This window comes from Microtus oregoni, unplaced genomic scaffold (assembly GCF_018167655.1).
Source record: "Microtus oregoni isolate MIOR12 unplaced genomic scaffold, Mior012 000000F_ref0000247, whole genome shotgun sequence".
NCBI classification, from domain to species: Eukaryota; Metazoa; Chordata; class Mammalia; order Rodentia; family Cricetidae; genus Microtus; species Microtus oregoni.
In genome coordinates, this window is record NW_024543059.1 from 55,149,360 (window position 1) to 55,172,141 (window position 22,782).

The following is a 22,782-nucleotide window of genomic DNA, read 5'->3' on the forward strand; positions in this document are numbered from 1 at the left end:
CTTCCACCTTAGAAGCAGAGCAATCCCACAAGGCATGGCCCCCCTCCACTCCCCAGTACTTGCTATCAATCCCAGGGCATACTAGGTAAATACCCTACAACTGAGCCACCTCTCCAGCCTAAGATGGAACTTTTATTTATAGGGCTGACTGTTGAATGTTTATTATTATTCCTGAGTGTTAAGAAGATTGGATTGCAAAGCCATTTAGTACAGAGCTAAAGGAATGAGGTGTTGTAAATAATGACCCTCAGATCTGTGGCGTGGTTGAGAGATTCTTTGCAATGAGGAAAGTGGGGGAAGATTTAGGAAGGAGACAGGGAGGAGGGCTGAGAAGTACAGCTTGGGATCGAATGCGTTTGCAATTTATGACGCAGTTTAATTGGAAATGTGGGGCTGGAGGGCACCGAGAACTGAAGCCTAGAAGGGTTTTATGAATGACTGAACTGTAATTCTCTGGAAACAGATCTATTCATTCAGAGTTAAGACAGAGGACAGAAACCAGAGCTTCATGGGGGATGCCAGCATCCAAGCAGCAGAAGGAAGAGGAACTAGCTTAGTGAGGAATGGGAGGACTGCCTTGTAGGTGCCCTTCTCAGTCTTCCTAACAGCAGATCCACGGACTCTCCTGAGTTGACCTTGGGTCTCAGGTAGCCTGGGCTGCCGTGGCACGTGCTGTGTGGGCAATAATGATTGGACTGTCCTAGTCACTGTTTTATTGCTGTGAAGAGACACCGTGACCACATCAACTCTTATAAAGGAAAAAACCATTTAACTGGGGTTGGCTTACAGTCTCAGAGATCTGGTCTCTGAGACTGTAAGCTACGGTGTGGAGCATGGCAGCCTCAGTACAGACTTATGCTGGAGAAGGAGCTCAGAGTTCTGATGAGGGAATTCAAGGACAGCAGGAAGAGAGAGAGCCCTGGTCTTGGGCTCTTGACATCTCAAAGCACCCCTGCCCCTCCCCCCCCCCCCCACCAGTGACACACTTCTTCCAACAAGGCCAGACCCCTCAGGACATTCCTCCTAACCTAAGTTTGCCTTTTAAGTAGTGACTCACTGATGACTAATCATTCAAATCCATGGGCTATGGGGACCGTTCTAGTCCCTACTGCCACAATGACCTTGAATTTTGGATCCTCCTCTACCTGCCAAGCACTGGAGTCATAACTGAGTACTGACCACCCTGTTTCTGCTGTGCTGCGGTCTGAACCCAGGGCCTCATGAAGACAAGGCCAACACTCTCCCAACTGAGTTACATTTCCACGCAATGTTTCTTTTATTACAAACATATGTCTGTTTCAGTTACGTATGTTTGTATATGTTTATAGTATTCTTTAAACAGTAGCACATATCTGTTTCTCACAGTGAGTCAGGAGAAACCCCAACATTTAAAACTTGTGGGTTAGAGGGTTTCCCTGCTGGAAACGGGAGGTGTAGCCTTCCCCTTACCTGACGTGGATTCTCTTGCCTAGCTGCTGTCTGATCCGGTTTTTCTTTCTCCAGACCTTATCATGGCAGCCTTCCAACCCTTATCAAGTGTTGGCTGGAATGTCTCTAGAGATATTTTTTAGGGCTTGGCTCATTTCCTTTCTCCTTGTGCCAGTACAGAGGGACAAAACTTTCACAATGAACTCAACCCAGACTGTCCCAGGCTGTGAACATCTACTCTACCTTGGAGACGACTCTTGAGACCAGATCAACCGGTTCTTTTCTCAGGAGATCTTTGAACTGTAGGGATTGGGTCCAGGTAGCTCTGCCTTTGTTTCATGTATCCTGGAGAATCTGCCCACTATAGCACTTTCGTCTTTTGTGCCAGGAGATTCCCGGAAGGAGACCTGTGTTTACCGAATCAGAAAGGGAGCTCTGCTATGTCTGCTTTCAGAGGCTTCCTTCCTGTGGTGTGTAGCCATCAGAACAGGATGTTAAGTATGCCACCAGTGTGCTTGGTCCCCGAGTCATGCACAGCTGGGCACGTCATTGTCCCAAGTCAGCTCGCTAAGCGCTTTCTTCAAACTCTGCCTTGCAGCACCTTAGGAGGGAAACTTCGGTTCTTCATTGTTATACATCTTTTTAAATGTTTCAAACATTAAAAAAAATAAGACTTCTCCCCCACTCCCCCTCCCCTTCTTTCCTTCCTTATTAAGGTCTCACTATGGAGACCAGGCTGGCCTCCATTTTGCAGAGGCAATTATCTGGCTTCTGTGTCTTAAGTGTTGGTATTATAGGTGTGAGCCATCACATATATCTCAAGGAAATGCTTTCTACTATTTGTAGAATATATATTGAATATATATTCAGTAGCAAATGCTTTTGATTGTTTGTTGGATATTCTTCTGGACGCTACAAACTACCCTGGAGAACATGAAATGAATTACAGAAGATGAATTGAATACTTAAGTATGTCACTCTGCCAGGTGTGTGATAACAGGTAATTTCTCAATCTTCCTGTGCCTTGGTTTCCCATACAAAAAGTGAAGCTGTCACTAGAGTTTACCTCATTAATCTGTTGTGAAGACTAAATACATTAAAAAAAAATCATTCAGTCGTCCTTGACAGAGAGTCTTCAGTAATAGCTGTTGTCACAGGGTAAGCTTCTCTTGCTGAAAAATCTAAAATCAGAAATATTCCCTAACTAAAAGGTTTTGAGCATTGATCCGGACTAGAAATGGAAAAATCTATATCTGACCCAACATCATGGGCCATAGCAAGTGTTCAGGTGCATCAGAAATGTTGTTTACAGTGACCTTCAGGCTGTGAGTTAGGGGTACATGAGATGCAAATGAAGTTCACGTGTGGTCTCCTGTCCCAGGCTATCCCATCATACACAGGGCTGTCCCCAAATCTGAACACCTGATAACCAAAACACTTCTGACTCTAAGCATGTCAGACAGGGACTCTTCAGCTCTTTGCAAAGGTATAACCTTTTCTGCAAGTAGACAATTTTAGCAACGAGAGAAACTTAGAGGACACAGGGACGGGTGAGTTGGTGGTGAGCAGACATTTGTTGACAGCTGGTACTGTTTCACTTCAGATCAAATGGTGAAAACAGCAACATCCCATGGTAGTAGCTGCCATTCAAGTTTGTAATAGTTTTCTATGTGTGTGTGTGTTTACAAGGGGATAATAAATGTGTGGGAGGGACGTGCATGTGGGTGTGGATTAGATGTGGAGACCAGAGGACGTGGGTATCTTCTTGTGTGTGTGTGTATGTGTGTGTGTGTGTGTGTGTGTGATGATACATGTGTGTGTGGGAGGGACGTGCATGTGGGTATGAATAACATGTAGAGACCAGAGGACATGGGTATCTTCTTGTGTGTGTGTGTGGGGGGGGATAATACATGTGTGGGAGGGACATGTATGTGGGTGTGGCTTACATGTGGAGACCAGAGGAAGTGGGTATCTTCTTGTGTGTGTGTGTGGGGCAATACATGTGTGTGAGGGACATGTGGCTAACATGTAGAGACCAGAGGACAGTGGTTATCTTCTTGTGTGGGTGTGGCTTACATGTGGAGACCAGAGGACATAGGTATCTTTTCTTACCCTCTCTGTCTCATTACCTTGGGACAGGGTCTCTCATCGAGCCCAAAGCTCAGAGTTTCAGCAAGGCTAGCTGGCCAGTGAGCTCCTAGGTTCTGCCTGTCTCTGCTCCTCCACTCCCCCAACCCTGGGGTTTGAGGTGTGTGCAGCTTTATTATGTAGGTGCCGAAGATTTGAACTAAAATCTTCAAACTCAAGTAGCAAGTGCTTTTATCCACTGAGCCATCTCTCCAATCTTCTTTTGTAAGTACTTCCTAAGCAAGAAATCATTTGCTCCCTATAGTTGTCCTAAACTTAAAGCTGTTTGCTCAGGGTCTCAGTGAGAAGGGGTGGGCAGTGCCCAGGGTGTTAGTGAGAAGTGGTGAGCAGTGCCCAGGGCCTTAGTGAGCAGGAAGTGGGCAGTGCCCAGAGCCTTAGTGAGCAGGGGCCATCATTTTCTGTCCTCAAGAGTTTATATTAGCACAAAGAGGCAAACACACTAAGAATCTACTAATATAATGGCTATAGCGGCATTTATCGGATGTGTGAGTAAAGTACCTTAGGGTGAGAGAGAAGGTTAAGGACTCTGACCCAAAACACTGGTGTTTGCCTCCTTTCCCTTATTCTTGTTAGGTCCGCGATCATTGGTGTTATAAAATACAGATTTATGTGCCTCCTAACCCATAGCAACGCTGAATCTTACCTGGACTCCGCATGCAGAGTGCTTGGAATAGGTCTGGAGTAGCCACAGAGTTGGAAGCTAGCACTGGCAGGCCTAGCACTGTTATGACCCAAGTTAATCCTCATGCTATTCTGCTGAGACTTCTCCAATTGAGTGAAGTGAGGCCTGGGGTGGTTTAATCAGTCATTGAGTCCCATAGGGTGGAGCGGAAGTGCAGGGAGAGATGAGTCTGACTGTCTGTGTTCCTGCGTCAGAATATCACACAGGCTCAGAGACCGATACATGGCTGATATGGGCCATACAGTTCACTCAGGAGCTGACTGATGGTTGGAGGGGCTCTAAGAGAGTGATGGAGCAGGGAGGAGTGGGAAGACTGGATGGGAACTTTCCCAAAGAGAATGCATGAGACAGATGGCTATGCCAGGCTCTTGTCAATGTCAAGGACCAGATACTTCCCAGGGAAATACTGGGCTGTCTGACCAGATGATGCAGGGTGTTAGAACCTTGAGTGGTGGTTTTGCAAGAGACTTCCTTCACTCTGACTTGGCTCAAAACTGGACACACTGGCCTAGCTATTGGCCAGTTAGCTTTTTATTAAACCAGTGAGCTCAACACATCTTCACAGTGTACAAAAGGATTATTCACAGCGTTTCATGACATGGAGAATTATTATTAATTATAAAAGCTCAGCCAATAGCTTGAGCTTATTACTAAATAGCTCTTACCACTTAAATTAATCCATTTTTAAAAAAGTCAATCTACTTTTTGTCTCGTGGCTTTATTACCTGTACTCTACTGCCATGCCGCTCCCTCTGCATCCGGCTGTGACTCTCTCCTTCCTTGCATTCTCTGTGTCTGGCTATCCTGCTTATACCTCCTGCCTAGCTAATGGCCATTTAGTTTTTTATTAAGCCAGTCCAAGTGGCAAATCTTCACAGTGTACAAAAGGATTATTCCACAGCAATTTTTTTTTTACACTTTTTGAAAAGATTTACATGTATAGTGTTTTGTCTGCATGTATGTTTGTGCCTGGTGCCTGAGGAAGCCAGAAGAGGGTGTCACCAAGAACTGGAGTTTAAGGTGATTAGCTGTCAGATCTGGGTGCTAGGAACCAAACCCAAGTCATTGAGAGAGCAGCCCATGCTTTTAACCACTGAGCCATCTCTCCAGTCCCCATACTGACATTTCTTATGCATGGAATTATGGAGTTACATTTAAAACACACTGTGGGAATTCAGTGGGCATTATGAGAGGGTTCGTAATAGCAGGTTAGACTGGGTCAGATAGATTCTCTGTGAAAACTGCACTTGAACTTGCCCTGGGAGGGTGAGAAGGACATGTTCCAAGGCAGGAAGGTTTCTGCGGGTGACGGTGAAGAGCATGGCCCTGAAGGAGCCGTAAAGGATCAGCCTGCAAAAGTTGCTTAGAGTAATGTCACAGGAGCTTGTAGACAGACGGCAAACACATGTGTTCCTTGGAGTAATGTCACAGGAGCTTGTAAACATGTGGGAAACGCGTATGTTCCTTGGAGGCTGATATTGAGCCGTTGCATACTGTCACAAAAGGAAGTTACGGGGGTTTATGTCAGAAAGACGAGTATTGCTATTGCTAGCTCCCACTAGAGGAGAAGCTAAGGGAGGTGTTTTGCTAACAGTTTAGGAGAGAGGGCGTGGTAAATGCTGAGGTCTAGGAACTGAAGTGGGAATTCTTGGGAGAAAGTAACCCGGTGAGGGTGGGAGCTGGGTTGCTGAGACCTAGGCCAATGGCAGGGAAGTCCCCAAGCCAACCTTCCTCCCAAGATTTCTGTCCTGCGAGGCTGAACCAAAGAACGGTGTTAAGATTAGAAAGGGGCACTTGGGGTGCAGAGCTGCTCTGGGGAAAGTCAGGAAAGCTTCGGTTTTGCACATATATTGCATTTTATCTGTTACCGAGGCATTTTAGACACGTATTTTATCTCTCATTGACACAATACTGTGTTGATCAAGGTTTAAAGTATTTACAAGGGCAAAATGGCACGGTCACTAATCATGTTTCAGTGTAGTAGAGCTCACTCACTCTGGCCTTCTAACATCCAGCTGGACATGGGTTTGACATTTGTCACAATTATCCCGTGGAAGGAAGTGAATGAAGGGCCAGGTTGGCCCTTATGGGGTGTGCCCGATGTTTGAGATGAGTTCTAAGTGAAATTGGCCTAAGTATTTTCGGTCTATGATCCAGCTAACTACCACTATAGAGACTCCTTTTAGCAAGCTGTAAACTTTTACTGAAAACAAAAATTTGCCAGGTATGGTGGCACATGGCTTTGACTCCAGCATTCAGGAAGCAGAGGCAAGCAGATCTCTGAGTTTTGAGACTAGCGTAGTCTATCTAGTGAGTATGACCCCTTCCCCAGTCCCTACAAGGAAAAAAAAGCATGAGAAAAGAAAAAAGAATCAATGCTGGGATGTAGCTCAGCTCTAGAGTATTTGCCTAGAATGCCCAAAGCCTTGGGTTTGCACATAAGCCAGGACTTTAAGCATCTTCTACCTGCAATCCCACCGTGTGGGAGATGAATGCAGGAGAATCAGGAATTCAAGATCATCTTTGTCTAAAAGTAAATTCAATGCCATTATGGGCCATGTCTTAAAAAAAAAATTGACAACCAAGAAGTTGTCAACTAATTAAAAAAAAAACCCTCAAAACTAAAAACACGGTATGCCTAGAGCATGCACACCTGCTTCTGACGTGATTGCTAACTCCCTGTTTAGAGCCTTGACCTAAGGAAACGCCCTCCATGCCCAGCCCTTTGATCTGCTGCCAAGTATCCTCAGCGGCTCAGGTATCCAGTGGGAGGGAATTTCAGATGAATCATTCCAGGGAAAGCTGGGGAGTGCGAGGGCCTAGTCACGCAGCTGGGAGGGACCCTGAGACTCTCTGGCTCTCTCCTTGTTTCTGGCGTCTTTGACTTTGCCGGAACACTTTCTCCTCTGTCCTCCTCTCTCCTCTCTTCCTCTCCTTTGGCTGTGGTCTCTCCATCTTTACCCTCAATGGCTGGGCTTCTGCTTACACATCACTTTTTAAGGGAAGACTCCTGCCCCCGTGCACGAAGTCCAAGAGCCCCGTTGGGGGGGGGTTATTTGCTGTTACTCTTAATCGAAGTGAGACATTATATAGTTTTATTTAAGAGAGGGGTAAAATCTATGCTAATACATATAAGACACAGAGACAGAGAGAGAGAGAGAGAGAGAGAGAGAGAGAGAGAGCAAGAGGGAGGGGCCTGTGACCCTAGTGTCTGAAATGACAATTTCTTGAGTTTATTTATTTATTTATTTTCGAGACAGGGTTTCTCTGTGGCTTTGGAGCCTGTCGTGGAACTAGCTCTTTAGACCAGGCTGGTCTCGAACTCACAGAGATCCGCCTGCCTCTGCCTCCCGAGTGCTGGGATTAAAGGCGTGCGCCACCACTGCCCAGCTAATTTCTTGAGTTTATGAAGAGGAGCTTTGGCATATTTCTTTTCTTTTCTTTTTTTTTTTTTTGTCTGTTTTGGTTTTTATGAGACAGGGTTTCTCTGTGTAGCCCTGGTTGTCCTGGAACTCACTTTGTAGATCAGTCTGGCCTCAAACTCACAGAGATCCGCCTGCCTCTGCCTACCCTTCTGAGTGCTGGGATTAAAGGCGTCACCACTGCCCGATGTTTTTGTTGTTGCTGTTGTTTTGGTTTTTCATCTTCAGATAGAATGTGAACAGCTATGTTCTGGAGCAAGGGAAGAGCAGACTGCAGACACCCCTCTCTCTTGGCAGCAGCAGTCAGCTAACAGGAGTAGGCTGCTGGCTGCAGCCCTGTCAGCTGCAGTCCCTGGTGCCTGCTTAGCTCTGCAGGCGACTTCTGCTTACAGATTAGGTGGAGGCTCTGAGGATGCTAACTCAGGTGTTCAGATCCTAAAGTCCATGCTTTCAACCACTACCTGTGGGTCACAGCGCAGATTTGGCCAGAGGGTGATTGTCCCATAGGGGGAATCATTAGCCACGGCCCGGCCCGTAGAACACAGATGTGAGATATGAAACCGTATGAGCCACACTGAAAACCGAGTGTGAAGCAGGCTGGCAGGCTCTCCTGGCAATCATCTTTGTTCTTTGACTCCTGAAAGGTCTTTCCCTTGGGTTGACCACACAAACCAGCTCAGCCTGTTTCACTCCTTCCTTTCAGGGTCTCACGTAACTGGCCTTGAATTTACTAGGTAGCCATGCTGGGCCTTGAACTCCTGGCCTTGAACACCTCCGTCTCCTGAGTGTAACTGCCATACCTAATCGTACATTTTCCTTATATAATTACAATCTAATGAACACTTAGTCAGCTGTGTGAAACGACGGTTGTTAAACTACTTTCCCTAATCTCTCAGGGCCTTCTTGCCCACACCCCTCTTTTTTCAGCTCTTCTGGAGTTGTTCCAGTGCACTCGACCTAATTTACATGGTGATTGTAGCTCCCCGTGCCATTAGCTCATGTTCTTTAGAATTAAATCATTTAATTAGAATGAAAGATGAACGGCTGTGAGAAGGTCTGGGGAGGAACACAGCTGTCTCTTGCTGTGTGAAATTCAACTGCAGCAGCAGCAGCCAGGCCTCACAAGCTGGGGTGTTCTATACCCTCGGTGATATCTGAGGCTCTTGTCCATGCACCTCCTGGGTGGCCTGGGGAGCCCTCAGGAGTGGGTGCAGTCATTTCACAGGTCAGGACTGGTTACCGTAGTCTACAGTCTGGGTGATGTCGTCTCCTGACTCTTCCCGGAGAGAGGCCTTGTGTCCATCCATTTCTGTGAACTGACAGATTTAGGGCTTGCCCAGACATGCTTAGGTAGGCTAGACCCCAAATTAGGCCAGACTATCAGCCTTCAGAATCTTTAAGACATTCTCTGAACACTAAACCTGTGGTCTCCTCCACCACCTCAGCCTGAGTTGCAGGATCATCCTGCCTGTTTTCATGTTGGGACAAGTTGTTTCAAACCTCCCTGGAACCTCCTCTAATCTTGGAAAACCTGGGCTATGGAAATCTGGAGGCTGGTCTAAACCAGAGCTTAATGTTTAACTTCTGCTTTGGTGCCACCAAGTGGTTAGTTTGGATATGACATGCTCCAAGGGAAAGATGGCTGTCAAAAAACCAAAGCAAATAAAACAACAACAACAACAAACCCCAAACCAAAAAACAAACAAAACAAAACAAAAGATGATGATAAAAATAGATTCTGTGACAAGGAGATTCCAGGTCAGTGACAATATTCTGCGTGATATCGGTGATGGTGCATGTCTTTAAGCAGCTTCCCAGACGAATAGGATATCAAAGTGAGCCTCAATGTCAGCAATGAACTCTGGGTGATGGATACAGTCGACATCTGCTCCTGCTCGCTCAGGGTGCTGATCACGGGGTGGTGGTCTACGAGGGCGTGGACTATACGAGGGTGTGGAGTATACGGGGGAAACTTCTGTCCTTTTTGCTCACTTTCTGTAGCTCTAAAAGTAATTTATGAATGATATATACACGTCTACTTTTATAGTTTCCCCTTCTAGATTCTGGTGTGGGGCAAAGAGTAAGATATAAGGTGGAGACTTGTCTGAGCCTCTTTTCTGTTGCTGGGATAAAATATCCTGGCAAAAAGTGGAGGAAATGGTTCTTGTAGCTCACAGCTCCAGGCTACGGTCCATCCTAGCAGGGCAGTCATGGCGGCAGGAAAACACCCGTTTCTCATCAACAGTTGAGAGCAGAGAGACCCGATGCACACATACGCACGACTCAGCTCAGTGCCTCTATAATCCAGGAGCCAAACTCAGGGAGTGGTGCTGCCGACTTTCAGGATGGTCTTCTCACATCAATTAGTGCGCTTGTGACAGTGTCCCATGGCGGTGTGCAGGCCCTCCTGATCCAGACAGCCTCTCACTGAGACTTCCCTCTCATGTGATTCTAGACTGTGTCAACTTGACAATTAAAAACTACCTGTCACAGCTATCTACAGAGGTCAGACGAATTCACAGATCATGTCTTTCTGAAGGTACATGATTCGGCATCATAGTCCTTAGCTTTGTAAACACCAGAAACCTATTGGTTCAACAGTATGCAGAGCTGTTTCATTTTCCAGATCTGGCTCCCAAACCTTCGAGCAACACTTGTTGAATCAGAGGCTAATATGCACTCAGTTAGCCATGTGTACGCAATGCTAGAATAAAACACGTGTGTTGAGTGAGCGGTTTACTGTCGACTCTGCAGAAAAATGTTTGGTTGAAGACAAAGGGCAAAGTATGCCTGGCAGGTGGCATCGTAGTGGTGGTGGCATCACCATGCCACCTACCTGCCGTACTTGCTGCGCTGTTTAGTCTTCAGAGGAATGAGTGGATTGATGTGGGCTTGCGTGCAGTGCGTGTTTAGTCTTCAGAGGAATGAGTGGATTGGTGTGGGCTTGCGTGCACTGCGTGTTTTTGAGCTCGGTTAGCACATGGTAAAACTTTAGTGTGTGTGTCCTCGTGTGTGTTGTTGTGTTCTCTTGTTGATACCACCAAGCTAAGTCTGACTGTAGCCAGCTTTCTTTTGGGCCACCAACCAGCTTCTAAATCATGACATGGAGAACTAGTACTAGTTTTGAATGCTTTGCCTTAGCTCTCTTATTTTAATCCATTTCTCTTTACATTTTTGACTTGAAGGTTTTTTTTTCCCTGTTGTTGTTGTTTTGTTTTCGACATAAAATTTCTTTGTAGCTTTGGAACTAGCTCTTGTAGACCAGACTGGCCCCAAACTTATAGAGATCCACCTGCCTCTGCCTCCCAGAGTACAGGGATTAAAGGCGTGCACCATCACCATCTGGCATGCTTTGAGGGGATTTTTTTTACCTTTCTTTCTTTTTATGTATCTTATTTTCATTGCTTCTTGTGTCTGACTGGTGGCTGCCTGGCTTCTGACTCTAAAGTGTCCCCTTCTCTCTCTCTCTCTCTCTCTCTCTCTCTCTCTCTCTCTCTCTCTCTCTCTCTGTCTCTCTCTCTCTCTAGTTCTCCTACTTATTCTCTCTGCTTGCCAGCCCCTCCTATCCCTCTCCTGCCTAGCTATTGACTGTTCATCTTTTTAATTAGACCAATCAAGTGTCTTTGGCAGGCAAGGTGAAACAACACGTTTTTTCATAATTAAACAAATGCAGCAGAAACAAATGTAACACATCGTTACATAGTTAACAAAGGCAGAAGAAACAATGTAACAGCTTCACACAGTTAAAGTAACAGTCTGCAGGATAAACAAATGTAACACATCGTTACATAGTTAACAAAGGCAGAAGAAATGATGTAACAGCTTTACACAGTGAAAGTAACAGTCTGCAGCATAAACAAATGTAACACATCTTTGCCCAGCTAAAATAACATTTTACAACACCGGACTTTCCTACCTTAGGGATGTGACCCTTGCTGTGAACACTCCTATTGTTGGCCAGTGCTGAAGACAGACTGACCTAATCTTTCTCATTGGGCACTCTCTTTGGAACTGTGCTCTAGTAGCTGAGAATGCTTTCTTGCCCAGGGACATGTAGTGACTGACAAGGAGAGGCTGGAAGGCATAGTGTCAGGGTTCTGGAAAGCAGCTCAGTCACTGACTAGCATTCAGGTTCTCTCGCCACCATTTATGGCTTACTGCCTTGTGGGGAGCTCATCTGGCCATCCTGTGGTAACTTTCAGAAGAGAACTTGGGCTTTGGAGAGTCTGTCCCTAACTTCAGTTAAAATGAATGTGTAAGATTCTTAATCACCTTGCCCTAGATCTCCAGCAAGAAAACAAAGCTTGGCAGGAGATAGGAATGTGTCTAGGGTTCCTATCAAGAATGCATTCACGTGTACCTAGGATACTTGCACCTCTAGAGCTTGCACAGACCTCTCTGCCTGCTGTATCTAGCAGCCTGTGCTGCGAGTCCTCACTGTCTGCAACCCCAGCTGTCTCCTCAGTGGCTGAGCCCCTGGACCACGCCGTAAGCTGCAGCTGCAGAGACCTCAGCCAAAGGGACTTGGGCACATTTGCAGAAGCTATGGACTGATAAGTAACTGATAACTTACTTGGATGCTGATTTCTTTTTATTTTTGCCAGTGTGGTATTTTTAAAGGACTGGGTATAACGGTTTAAACTGGAAAAAAAAAATCAGAAAATTCCTACAAACCTCTGAATATCCAGTTTCTCTGGCTAAGCAGGGTTCGCGTTCCCACAGGGCATGTGTTACTGGAGAGGTCTAAATGGGGCACACGCCTTCCAGTTACCCTCCTTGCCCTTCCCTCGTTTGGTTGCGTTGCTGCTTAGGATTAGTGCCTTGCAAAACCACTCTTGGTGTGTTGCAAAAGAAAAACAAGCAGGCAAAGCCAGTCCCAGGACAGGGCTGGACTCTTTCGGATGGGTCGTGGTGTCCCTGGGGTATTCCTTCTGTGGAACTGCTCCAGGCTCTTTTCTTTCTGACCTCATTCTTTGGTATTGCCATCTTTTTTTTTTTTAAAGATTTATTTAATTACACATACTGTATTCTGCTTGCATGTATGCCTGCAGGCCAGAAGAGGACACCAGATCTCATTACAGATGGTTGTGAGTTGCCAATGTGGTTGCTGGGAATTGAACTCCGGACCTCTAGAAGAGCACCCAGTGCTCTTAACCTCTGAGCCATTTCTCCAGCCCTGGTATTGCCATCTTTGAGTTTGTTCTTTCAGCTTCTGGTCCCAGTGGGTCTGCAGTGTTGTTGAATAAGGAGTGAAGAGTCTGGGATCACATGATATGGTTTTAGCAATCCCCTGCCTCAGTTTTCAAGTGCTGAGATTAGTCATGAGCGACTATGCCTGGCAAGACTTGGTTTTGGATTTCAGCTGCACTGATTTGTAAAATGGGGTTGATAACAGGCCTCACAGGCAGTCCGTGTAGTGGGTGGAATTTTGTCTACAAAGCATCAAATTACTGTGCTCCATCTCTTCTTTAAGACTGAGAAAAAAAGCTGGGCTATGGTGGCGCACACCTTTAATCCCAGCACCGGGAGGCAGAGGTAGGCGGAGGCAGAGGTAGGCGGATCTCTGTGAGTTCGAGACCAGCCTGGTCTAGAGAGCTAGTTCCAGGACAGGCTCCAAAGCCACAGAGAAACCCTGTCTCGACAAACCAAAAAAAAAAAAAAAAAAAAAAAAAAAAAAAAAAACCTGAGATCAAGGCCAGATGCGATTTCTTGACTGCCTTCTGGCCACTCACACCTTTTTGACTCTGAGAATAAAGTCAACTCCTATGGTTTCGTCCCTGAAGCTTCCAGCCCTTCTCACTGTGTGTGCTCTTGCTTAGTAGATCCAACTGTCCCTTAGTTACTCCCATCTGAGAATAATGGAGGCAGGTGGGCATGCTGTGTGTTAGGTAATTCCATGGAAGGCATGCTCCATATCAAACCTTCCACAACTGCGCCTTGTTTCCTGAAGGAGACGACTCCACTTTCACACAGTCCGTTGGAATTTGATCTGAGCTCATGCCTTTCCTATTCACGTGTCTCTACAGAAATAGGACCACGGACCAAAGCTGGAAAGTCGTCGATAGAAAAAATTGGTACTGCAAGAGGGACTCTTCGTCTGAGATCCAAGGGTCCTGCTACCGTGGAAGAGCTGGTATGTCATGTTCAGTGAGTCCCCATTCCGTTTGCACACATGCAGTTATGCACACATACAGTTATGCAATTCCATTAGCACATATACAGTTATGCACATTTATTAGAGCTAGAAATAAAACTAAGTAATCATAGTAAAATGCAAGGTTGGGTGCTTTGAATTCATCTTCTCATCAGTGTTTCCTCCTCCTGCAAACCACCGAGGTATTAAGAGGAAAATACAGCAAAGCATGGGAGGGAGACTGAGGCTTTTGGGAGTCTCCTCTTCCAGCAGGTCACTAGTCTAGACTTGCCTGTGGACGTTTGAATTGTCAGAGGACGTGCACTTGTGAAGGCTGCTATGACAGAAGACTATATCCTAGATATCCAGTCTCCTAAGAAAACTATTTTCGAGTCATGCCTGACTCTGCTCGTTCATGCTCTGCACTCCTGCCAGGGACACCTTGGGGATCCAGCTCTGCACAATTTCAGACTCCTACAACCTCCCCCTGCATGCACTGGGACTCCAGGCACCTGGAGGCTGCTGGACCATTCCCTGTTCTCCTCCCTTTCCTTCTGTGCTGGGTACAGCAGCCAGGATTATCCTCTAGAGATGCAAGTTGGGGGAGGTGGGGGTTTCCTGTGTCCCAAGAATGAAAGCTGTGGCCTGACCCCATATTTCTGGTCATTACCACCACCTTCTGCCACTCCCTCAGCCATCCCCACCTTCTGCCACCTCCACCTTCTGCCACCCCCTCTGCCACCCCTACCTTCTGCCACCCCCTCTGCCACCCCCACCTTCTGCCACCCCCACCTTCTGCCACCCCCACCTTCTGCCACCCCCACCTTCTGCCACCCCCACCTTCTGCCACCCCCACCTTCTGCCACCCCCACCTTCTGCCACCCCCTCTGGCGCAGCCAGGTTCCGCTCATCCTCACCAGCTCCCAGTGTTTCCCTTGCTCAGGGTGTTAGGGCTGCTGTTACCACCGCCCCCTTCCTGGTGTACTCTCACCTTCTTCATTTTTCTGCCTGTGTATCTCCTTACCCACACAGTCTTTTCAGAATATCTGGCACAAGTTGCAATTCTCTGCCTTTAGCTCTTCTTAACCTTAATTTTCCTCAATGCACCAAATATGGCTGACTCATATCTTTATTTTATTTAATTTCATCTGTTGTTATTTCATAGTCTCGGTCACCCAGCCTAGAATCTCATGTGCCAAAGGAACTCAAGTTTTTGCAGCATCAATGAATTAATTATGGATTTATTTTAGGTTGAGGAAAGCAAGGGCTTCACTTATTGACTGACTGTCAGGGCAAAGGTCAGTCTCCGAGTGGAAAATGCCAGAAGGTGAAGAGACAAATGGAGGGGGAAGGTGAAAGAAGAGATCAGGATGGGCAAGGGCAGGAGCAGGTCTGCCCACCCCAGTGAGGACAGTGCGCGATGAAGTTGACGCAGTGACATCCAAGGCTTGCAGCTCCTGGGAGCAGAGCTCAGGCAGGGGCCCTCACAGCCTGTATGTGAATGTTACCCTCAGATCCCCAGGTTTGCAGAAAGGAGAGTCAGGTGACCAGTAGGTGACTGTTTACAAACTGATCCTGTCCCTAGAATCTGTTGAATGACAATGTCCAGGGTCAGTGAAGGGCTGTTTGGTTAGAGCTGATACGTAAAGACCACTAGGTGAAGGCCATCTTTGGGGCTGTGTGAGGAGTCGCTCAGGATGCTGTGTGTTTTGAGGAACCCTGAGGAGGATGGTGAGTCAGGGACCCAGTCCCTCATGCTGGAGAAAGGATGGTGGCAGGGGTTCGCGCAGCTGCTTGTGACGCAAAAGGAAATGCGTGCTGGAGCTCAGCTCCTTTCCCCCCTTTTTATTCAGTCTGGCCCTCAAGGAACAGCGCTGCCCGCAGTTAGAGCAGGCCTTCCTAATCGAGGACCTAATCTAGACCCTAATCACAGGTGCACCCAGAGATGTGTTTCCATGGAAATGCCACCTCTCATCAGGTTCACGCTTAAGATTAGCTAGCAGAGAGGCAAACACAGCTGTAAAACACGGCAGAGTCAGAGTGTTTGGAGAATGAGCGGTGCTGAATTCTGTACGCCTCAACAGGGTGGGGATATTTGGCTGAGCCTTTCCTTTTTCCTCTGCTTATCTTACCCCCTGGTGGATTGCTGAAGACTGTCCCTGTCTCTTCAATTGATGCACAAGCCTGCACAGAGGACATTCTGTAGGAGAATGTAAAATCAGTGGGCACAGCTTGCAGTGGGCCACTAGGAAAAGGCCCTTTTGATTCTCTGTATGAGGCTGTGAGGAAGATGAGCAGCCTTGACACGTTGTGTGGAGGAAGCAGGGCATGCTGGGCAGTTCCACATCCTGTGGGGATGAGCATTGTTTCCCAACAGTGAATATAACTAGTGACTATGTGTTAAGCACCCTGTTGTACATGAGGTGCTGCAATGAAAGGAAGGGAGCTAGGACATCTATCTGCAATCTTTGGGGACCTAGGAAGAAACCATTCAAATGTAAGCATTAAAATTCCATCCATTTGCATAGTCTGCATAATTAATAGGTCAATTAAAACTATCTCATAATGAAAGGGAGCTAGTTTGATGCTAATATTGAATCAGTACAAGTACACCCTCTCATGCGATTCACACTCACACACATGCACCCAAAAGCTCACTCATTTATGTATATACACTTAAAAAATTTATTTATTTATTTATTTATTTATTTATTTATTTATTTATTTATTATGTATACAATATTCTGTCTGTGTGTATGCCTGAAGGCCAGAAGAGGGCACCAGACCTCATTACAGATGGCTGTGAGCCACCATGTGGTTGCTGGGAATTGAACTCAGGACCTTTGGAAGAGCAGGCAATGCTCTTAACCACTGAGCCATCTCTCCAGCTCTGTATATACACTTATATAAACACATATACCCACACTCCCCGCACAAGTATACAGTGACACCTAATGCACTGGCATTTTCTCATGTTTGCATTCACACACACGGGGGAGGTGGAGACTGGAGGCTCCTGGGACTTTGCAGCTGAATCAGTAAACTCCAGGTGCAGTGAGAGACCCTGTCTCAAAAGTATAAGGGAGAGCAATTGAGGAGAGCTCTTAATATTAGTCATACATGTGCATATACACGGAATACACAGACACAGACACACAAAGACATACACACATGGACACAGACAGACAGACAGACACACACACACACACAGGCAAAGAGGAGTTTGGAGATTCCCAACCTTTTAGTGGCCCATTGTTGCGGGAGGTCCTCCCACTCCTCCAGCCTATCACCGCTGAGGTACCAGCCCATTGGGGCGTGGTTTCTCTCCCTTTAAAAAAGCGGCCACTTCCCTCTCCTCTCTCTCTTCACTTCCTGCTCCGCTGACGACTAGACTCCTTTCCTGGTTGCGTAGAGGGCTGTTGCCTGGGACAGTGATCTGTAAGTTTTTTCCCCTTTAAATAAATACCACCCTATTAATCATAACCCCAAATTGGTGTGGCATTGTTTGTGACTTACGCCTTCAGCCCATGACCCTAACTTCTAGTCGTGCAACTGTTCTCTCCAGGGACTTCTTACTGTGACTGTAATATTCTCTTCTATCGACTTTAACTCTCTCTCTCTCTCTCTCTTTCTCTCTCTCTCTCTCTCTCTCTCTCTTTAGTGTTGACACTACAGCTATTTACTGTACTGATTTACATTTAGCTATAAGGTTACAAGGTATATTCCAGATATGTCCATTAGAATTAGCTAATGGACCAGCTATTTCCTGCTGTCAAGAGATTTTATTGTGTAAATGCATTATCTTGTCATTCTCTCTTTAAAGCCCTCTGAAGCCAAAGCAAAGGCGATCGAAAAGGTTGATGATCTCCTCGAACTGTACATGGGAATTCGAGATATCGACTTGGGTAAGGCCACACTGTTAACGGTAATTTCCACGTTGTTTATAGATGATAGCCAACTATATACGCTTCAGGATGAAAAGGATTGTGGAACCCAAAAGAGCATAAAAACAGTAAAAAAAGATGATTTTCCCAGATGACTGCTAATTTAACTTAAAATTTTAGCTAAACTGGGCGTGGTGGCACGTTCCTTTAACTCTGGACAGCCTGGTTTACACACTGTGTTCCAGGACAGCCAGAGCTACATAAAAATTTAATAGGATTCCTGAAATAGGAAGACAAAGATACAGGACTCGTGAGTAAGGATGACGCAACAGTGGGGTTTCTGGGTGCTTCCTAGCTTCTTTCTTTCTTTTTTTTTTTTTAAATATTTTTATGGTTTATTTAACTTTATTTTATGTGCATTGGTGTGAAGTGTCAGATCCCCTGGAACTGATCTTCAGACAGTTGTGAGCTGCCATGTGGGTGCTGGGAATTGAACCCGGGTCCTCTGGAAGAGCAGTCAGGGCTCTTAACCACTGAGCCATCTCTCCAGCCCTTCCTAGCTTATTTCTTTTGTTTCTTTGTTTGTTTATTTGTTTTTTGATACAGGGTTTCTTTGTGTAACAGTCCTGGATGTTCTGGAATTTGTTTTTGTAGTCCAGGGTGGCCTCGAACTCACTGAGATCCACCTGCCTCTGCTCCCAAGTGCTGGGATTAAGGACTTGCACCACCACTGCCCAGCCCTGGGTTATTTCTTATGTTACCATGAATGTGTCAAGTTCTTGTTTTATCAACTAAAACTCTACTGGTAGCAAATACTGCAAAACAGAATGAATGCAAAAACCCTAATTCCAACTGTATTAAGTAGGAAAAAATGGGGGAAATTTATGGTTTTTATAACCAAAAAATCCAGAGATGGGTCTTGTCTTCAAAAATGGCTGAATCTGGGTGCTGAAGAGATGGCTCAGAGGTTAGGTGCTCTTAATGCTGCATTCAGTTCCCAGCACTCCTATGGCAGCTCACCTCTTATGGCTCCAGTTCCAGGGTCTGATGCCCTCTTCTGGCCTCCATGGGTACTGCACGCAGTGCAGCTGAAACACATAAAAGAATGCTAGATCTGTAACATAAATACAGTATAACAAAAATCACTTTAAATTTGTATCAATATGCAAAAATCCATACCACTGTAAAATATTTGAGACTAGTGATTATTCAGAAGTGGATTCAACAATCCACCCTTTTATACCATCATTTCTATACTGTATCCCTCTTTTTTACCCTCAGAAAGAGATCCCTGAATCTAATCTCTTTTGTTCAGCTTTTGATCAATAAAAACTTGTAATCAACCCCTCTAGCCGGGCGATGGTGGTGCACGCCTTTAATCCCAGCACTTGGGAGGCAGAGGCAGGCGGATCTCTGAGTTCGAGACCAGCCTGGTATACAAGAGCTAGTTCCAGGACAGGCTCCAAAGCCACAGAGAAACCCTGTCTCGAAAAACCAAAAAAAAAAAAAATCAACCCCTCTAAATGATTACAAGCATCCATAACCCATTGAATGACAAGGGAACACCCACCCCACCTCTTAAGAATGTGGCATCGTGTTATCTAGACTACTTCCTGTTGTCTGGGGGCCATGGCATCTTTGGGGAATCCTGAGAAAACTGAGATATTGGTCAAGTTCAGGAAACACTATCTGTAATATTTGCTGTCTAGTCTATGTGATGGGAAAGCACAAAGCTTATCTGTCGTCCTGACTGGAATAGTCTATGAGGCTGGACCACCTTAGTGAGCAGCCTTGAAACCATTCTGGACATGGAACTCTGAGGAAGCTTCAACAGAGGCACTCTGAGAGGCCGGATCACCTGGACCACCTCTTTGCACTGGTGTCTGGTCCCCTTACTCTGAAAACACACAAACTTTCAAAGGTAACATACATATCTTCATTAACACAAGTATAGACTATGCATTGTACATAAAAGCCAGCCAAAGATAATTTTTTAAGTTTGAGCTGTAAAATATATATTACCTGTCTTGTAGGTTTTCTACATTTATTTCTTTATGTCTTTAGCCAGGATTTTCAGGGCGTCTCTCCCAGTCAAACCTGATCCTCTTTAACTTTGAATGAATCTTCAGCCTTTTGTTTTCTGTGGAAATAAAAGCATATCCTCTTTCCCTAAGCAATACATCTCCTGAATTCTGTTTTAAAGTTCAGGCATCCTGAAGTATTGAGGTTTAACTCAGCAGTCATTTCCACAGTCCAGTGTCTCCAGTACCTGTCATTCTCTGTTCATTTGCATCCAAAAAATTAAAATTAACACAACACCATGTAGGATCCAGTCTGTGTATTTTCCATCTTTGTGTGGCTTATCCTTTTTATATTATTTTATTTCTTCTTTAGAGACTTTACCTTGCTCTTTATAAACTATTTTTTTTGATTATCTATACCCATATTTTTTTCTTTTTTAACCTCTGTGCCTTTCCAGAGGTTTTGTGTATCTGGACCTGATTTTCTAAGCATTTGTAGAGTTCTCTGATGACATGAGACAAATCTTAAATGGCTATGCCAGCCACCAGTGCATCTCAGCTTAGCACATAGTGCTGGCCACTGGCTCCAGCCCACAGGCAGTCTCTGTAAGCTGAGCCTACTGAGAGACCTTGGTCACCAAGAAGCTGCATTTGACTCTGTGTTTTGAACTTTTTTTTTTTCTTTCTCAGACCTTATGTGGATGTATGTGGCTGGAAGTTGGGCACCATTTATTGGTAGATTTTTCTTTAAGCAGCCAGTTCTCTCTCTCTCTCTCTCTCTCTCTCTCTCTCTCTCTCTCTCTCTCACACACACACACACACACACACACACACACACAAACCAAACCAACTCTACGGAGACTCATTATTGATTATGAAAGCTTGGCCTTAGTTTCTTAGCCTTGTTCCTAACTAGTTCTCATGCCTTAAATTAATCCATGTTTTTAATCTGCACTCTTTGATGTCACTCTGTCCTGCCCATTCTGCTTCTTCAACATCTGGCTGGTGACTCTTCCTTTCTTCCCAGAGCTCTCTGTCCCCAGAAGTCCGCCTAGCCTCTTCCTGCCTAGCTAATGGGCTCTTTATAAACCAACCACGGTGGCATATCTCACACGATGTAAAGGAATATTCCACAACGCGTTAGGGGAACAGCTGACACATGACCTCCATAGGCATAGACGTGGCATAAACTAAGGAAGACAAGCATCTGCAAGTTCAGCTGCCGTGGCTGACTTCGCCTGGCTTTAAGGGACCCAGGAGAAGACACACTCTCTCTCACACTCCCTCTGTTCTTCTATTTCTTGTTTCCCACTTTCCTTTTTGTCTACTCTGCCAGGATATTGTGACTTTTCTGTATTTCTAAAGCTTTTATGTTTATACTACTTCTCTGGTTTTGTTTATGTGTTTTTGCATTATCAGGCGACCTCCTTTTGACTTTTGTTTTCTTTTATAAAGGTTTCCCTTCAACCCCCTCTTATAGCATTCTCCTTCACCCTTTGTTTCCTTCACCTTGGGCCTCTTCTGGCCTCCTCCTCTCCACCGTATTATTCTCTCGTATTCGTTTCTACGCTAACCTTAAATAATTTTAACCTCATCTCACAGTCTACGTTGCCCTTTTCTGTTTTGTGATAATTGTTTTAATCTAAGTGCACCACTGTACCTTGTTTGGTTGCGTTGTTGCTGCTTGAATAATTTTTCTCCTCTCTGAGCTGTGCTGGGGCTGAACCTTAAGAGCAACTGCTCCCTAAGACCCCAGATGAAACTGCACACCTCTCAACACAGAAAAAACAAGAAACATAAAATGCGAGGCAATATCACTTCTCGGCTAGTCAAAAGATCATAAATCTGCAATAGTTGGATTCAAAGATACTAACTAAAATGGGTAAAATGTCAGACAAAGAATTTAAGAGCTTGTAAAAATGACCAGGGACTTCACACAAGATACATAGATACATAAAAACACAAATATGAAGTAATAAAATCAATCTTGAGTGTAGGAAAGAAAGTCAGTAAAATGGAAAGGAAATTCAACAAGAAAATTGAAGTTTTTTTAGAAAAGAAATGTCCCAGGTGCTATGATGTATGCTTTTAATGACAGCACTCAGGAGGGAGAGGCAGGTGTGTCGGGGACCAACCTCAACAAAAATACCACTTGCCAGGGTAAGGGTATGGGGATTTAGAAAATATTAGTAAAGAATATGAAGACACGAATAAAAACAATAAAACGGAGAAACATAGAATAGTATTGGGAGGGAATTCCAGTGAGTACTGAAATTTACCCGTGCTTAATTTCCAATTGCTTTAAATACCCCTGACCCCAAGAGGTAGGAGTAAGACAAAAAACCTGCAGCAACACGACACAAGGCGATGAACATACCAGTTGAAGGTCACAGGCTACATTCTGTTGCTAGAACAAAACTAGTTTCGCTCACACCACAGACCAAAACATTCTGTAGGCAAATCACTCCCTGGGTAGAATCCCAAGTTATCTCCATAAAGGAACTGGAACTTAGCTGGATCCTTAGACTTTTGTTTGAGGTAGGAACACATCTACTTCTTTATTCCTGTAGTAGAAACTCTGGCTATTAGCCACACCTGTTGACAATAACCTTGAGAGTAGAACTCTCTGGTCTAAATCTAGGTGGGACCTTTGTTTGAGGTAGAAACACAATAACCTTGAAGGACCTAGAGGTAAGTTCCCACTCTCTGACCTTTGGTCAACAGGAAATAGGCTCACATTTTCTGGCTTCCACACAGGTGGATCTCTGAGTTCCAGGACAGCCATGGCTACACAGTGAAACCCTGTCTCAAAAACCCTATAAAACAAAGAAAAAAATTGGAAATGAAAAATTAAATGAATCATAAACAAAATAACCACAAAATAAATAAAACAATTACAGCAACAAAACTGAGAAAAACCACAGTGGACACCATCACCAATATACTACATCAAACAATAGAAAGACTGTCTTGACCAGTTGGCTAGGCCAACACATCCCACTTAGACACCAGTGAAGAAGAGAACTGAATACTCCAGCCCGCAGATTTCCAAGATCTCTGGACC

The 22,782-nt window shown here is 45.2% G+C and overlaps 1 protein-coding gene across 1 annotated transcript in view; it reads left to right on the forward strand.

Annotated features, from left to right (window-relative positions):
- Gipc2 (GIPC PDZ domain containing family member 2) overlaps nucleotides 1-22,782 on the forward strand; it is a 60,201-nt gene that overhangs the window by 33,317 nt on the left and 4,102 nt on the right. Inside the window, exons 4-5 of the mRNA XM_041650752.1 lie at nucleotides 13,707-13,813; nucleotides 17,637-17,718. Coding sequence (XP_041506686.1) covers nucleotides 13,707-13,813; nucleotides 17,637-17,718 — 189 coding nt within the window. The remainder of the gene's footprint in view (nucleotides 1-13,706; nucleotides 13,814-17,636; nucleotides 17,719-22,782) is intronic.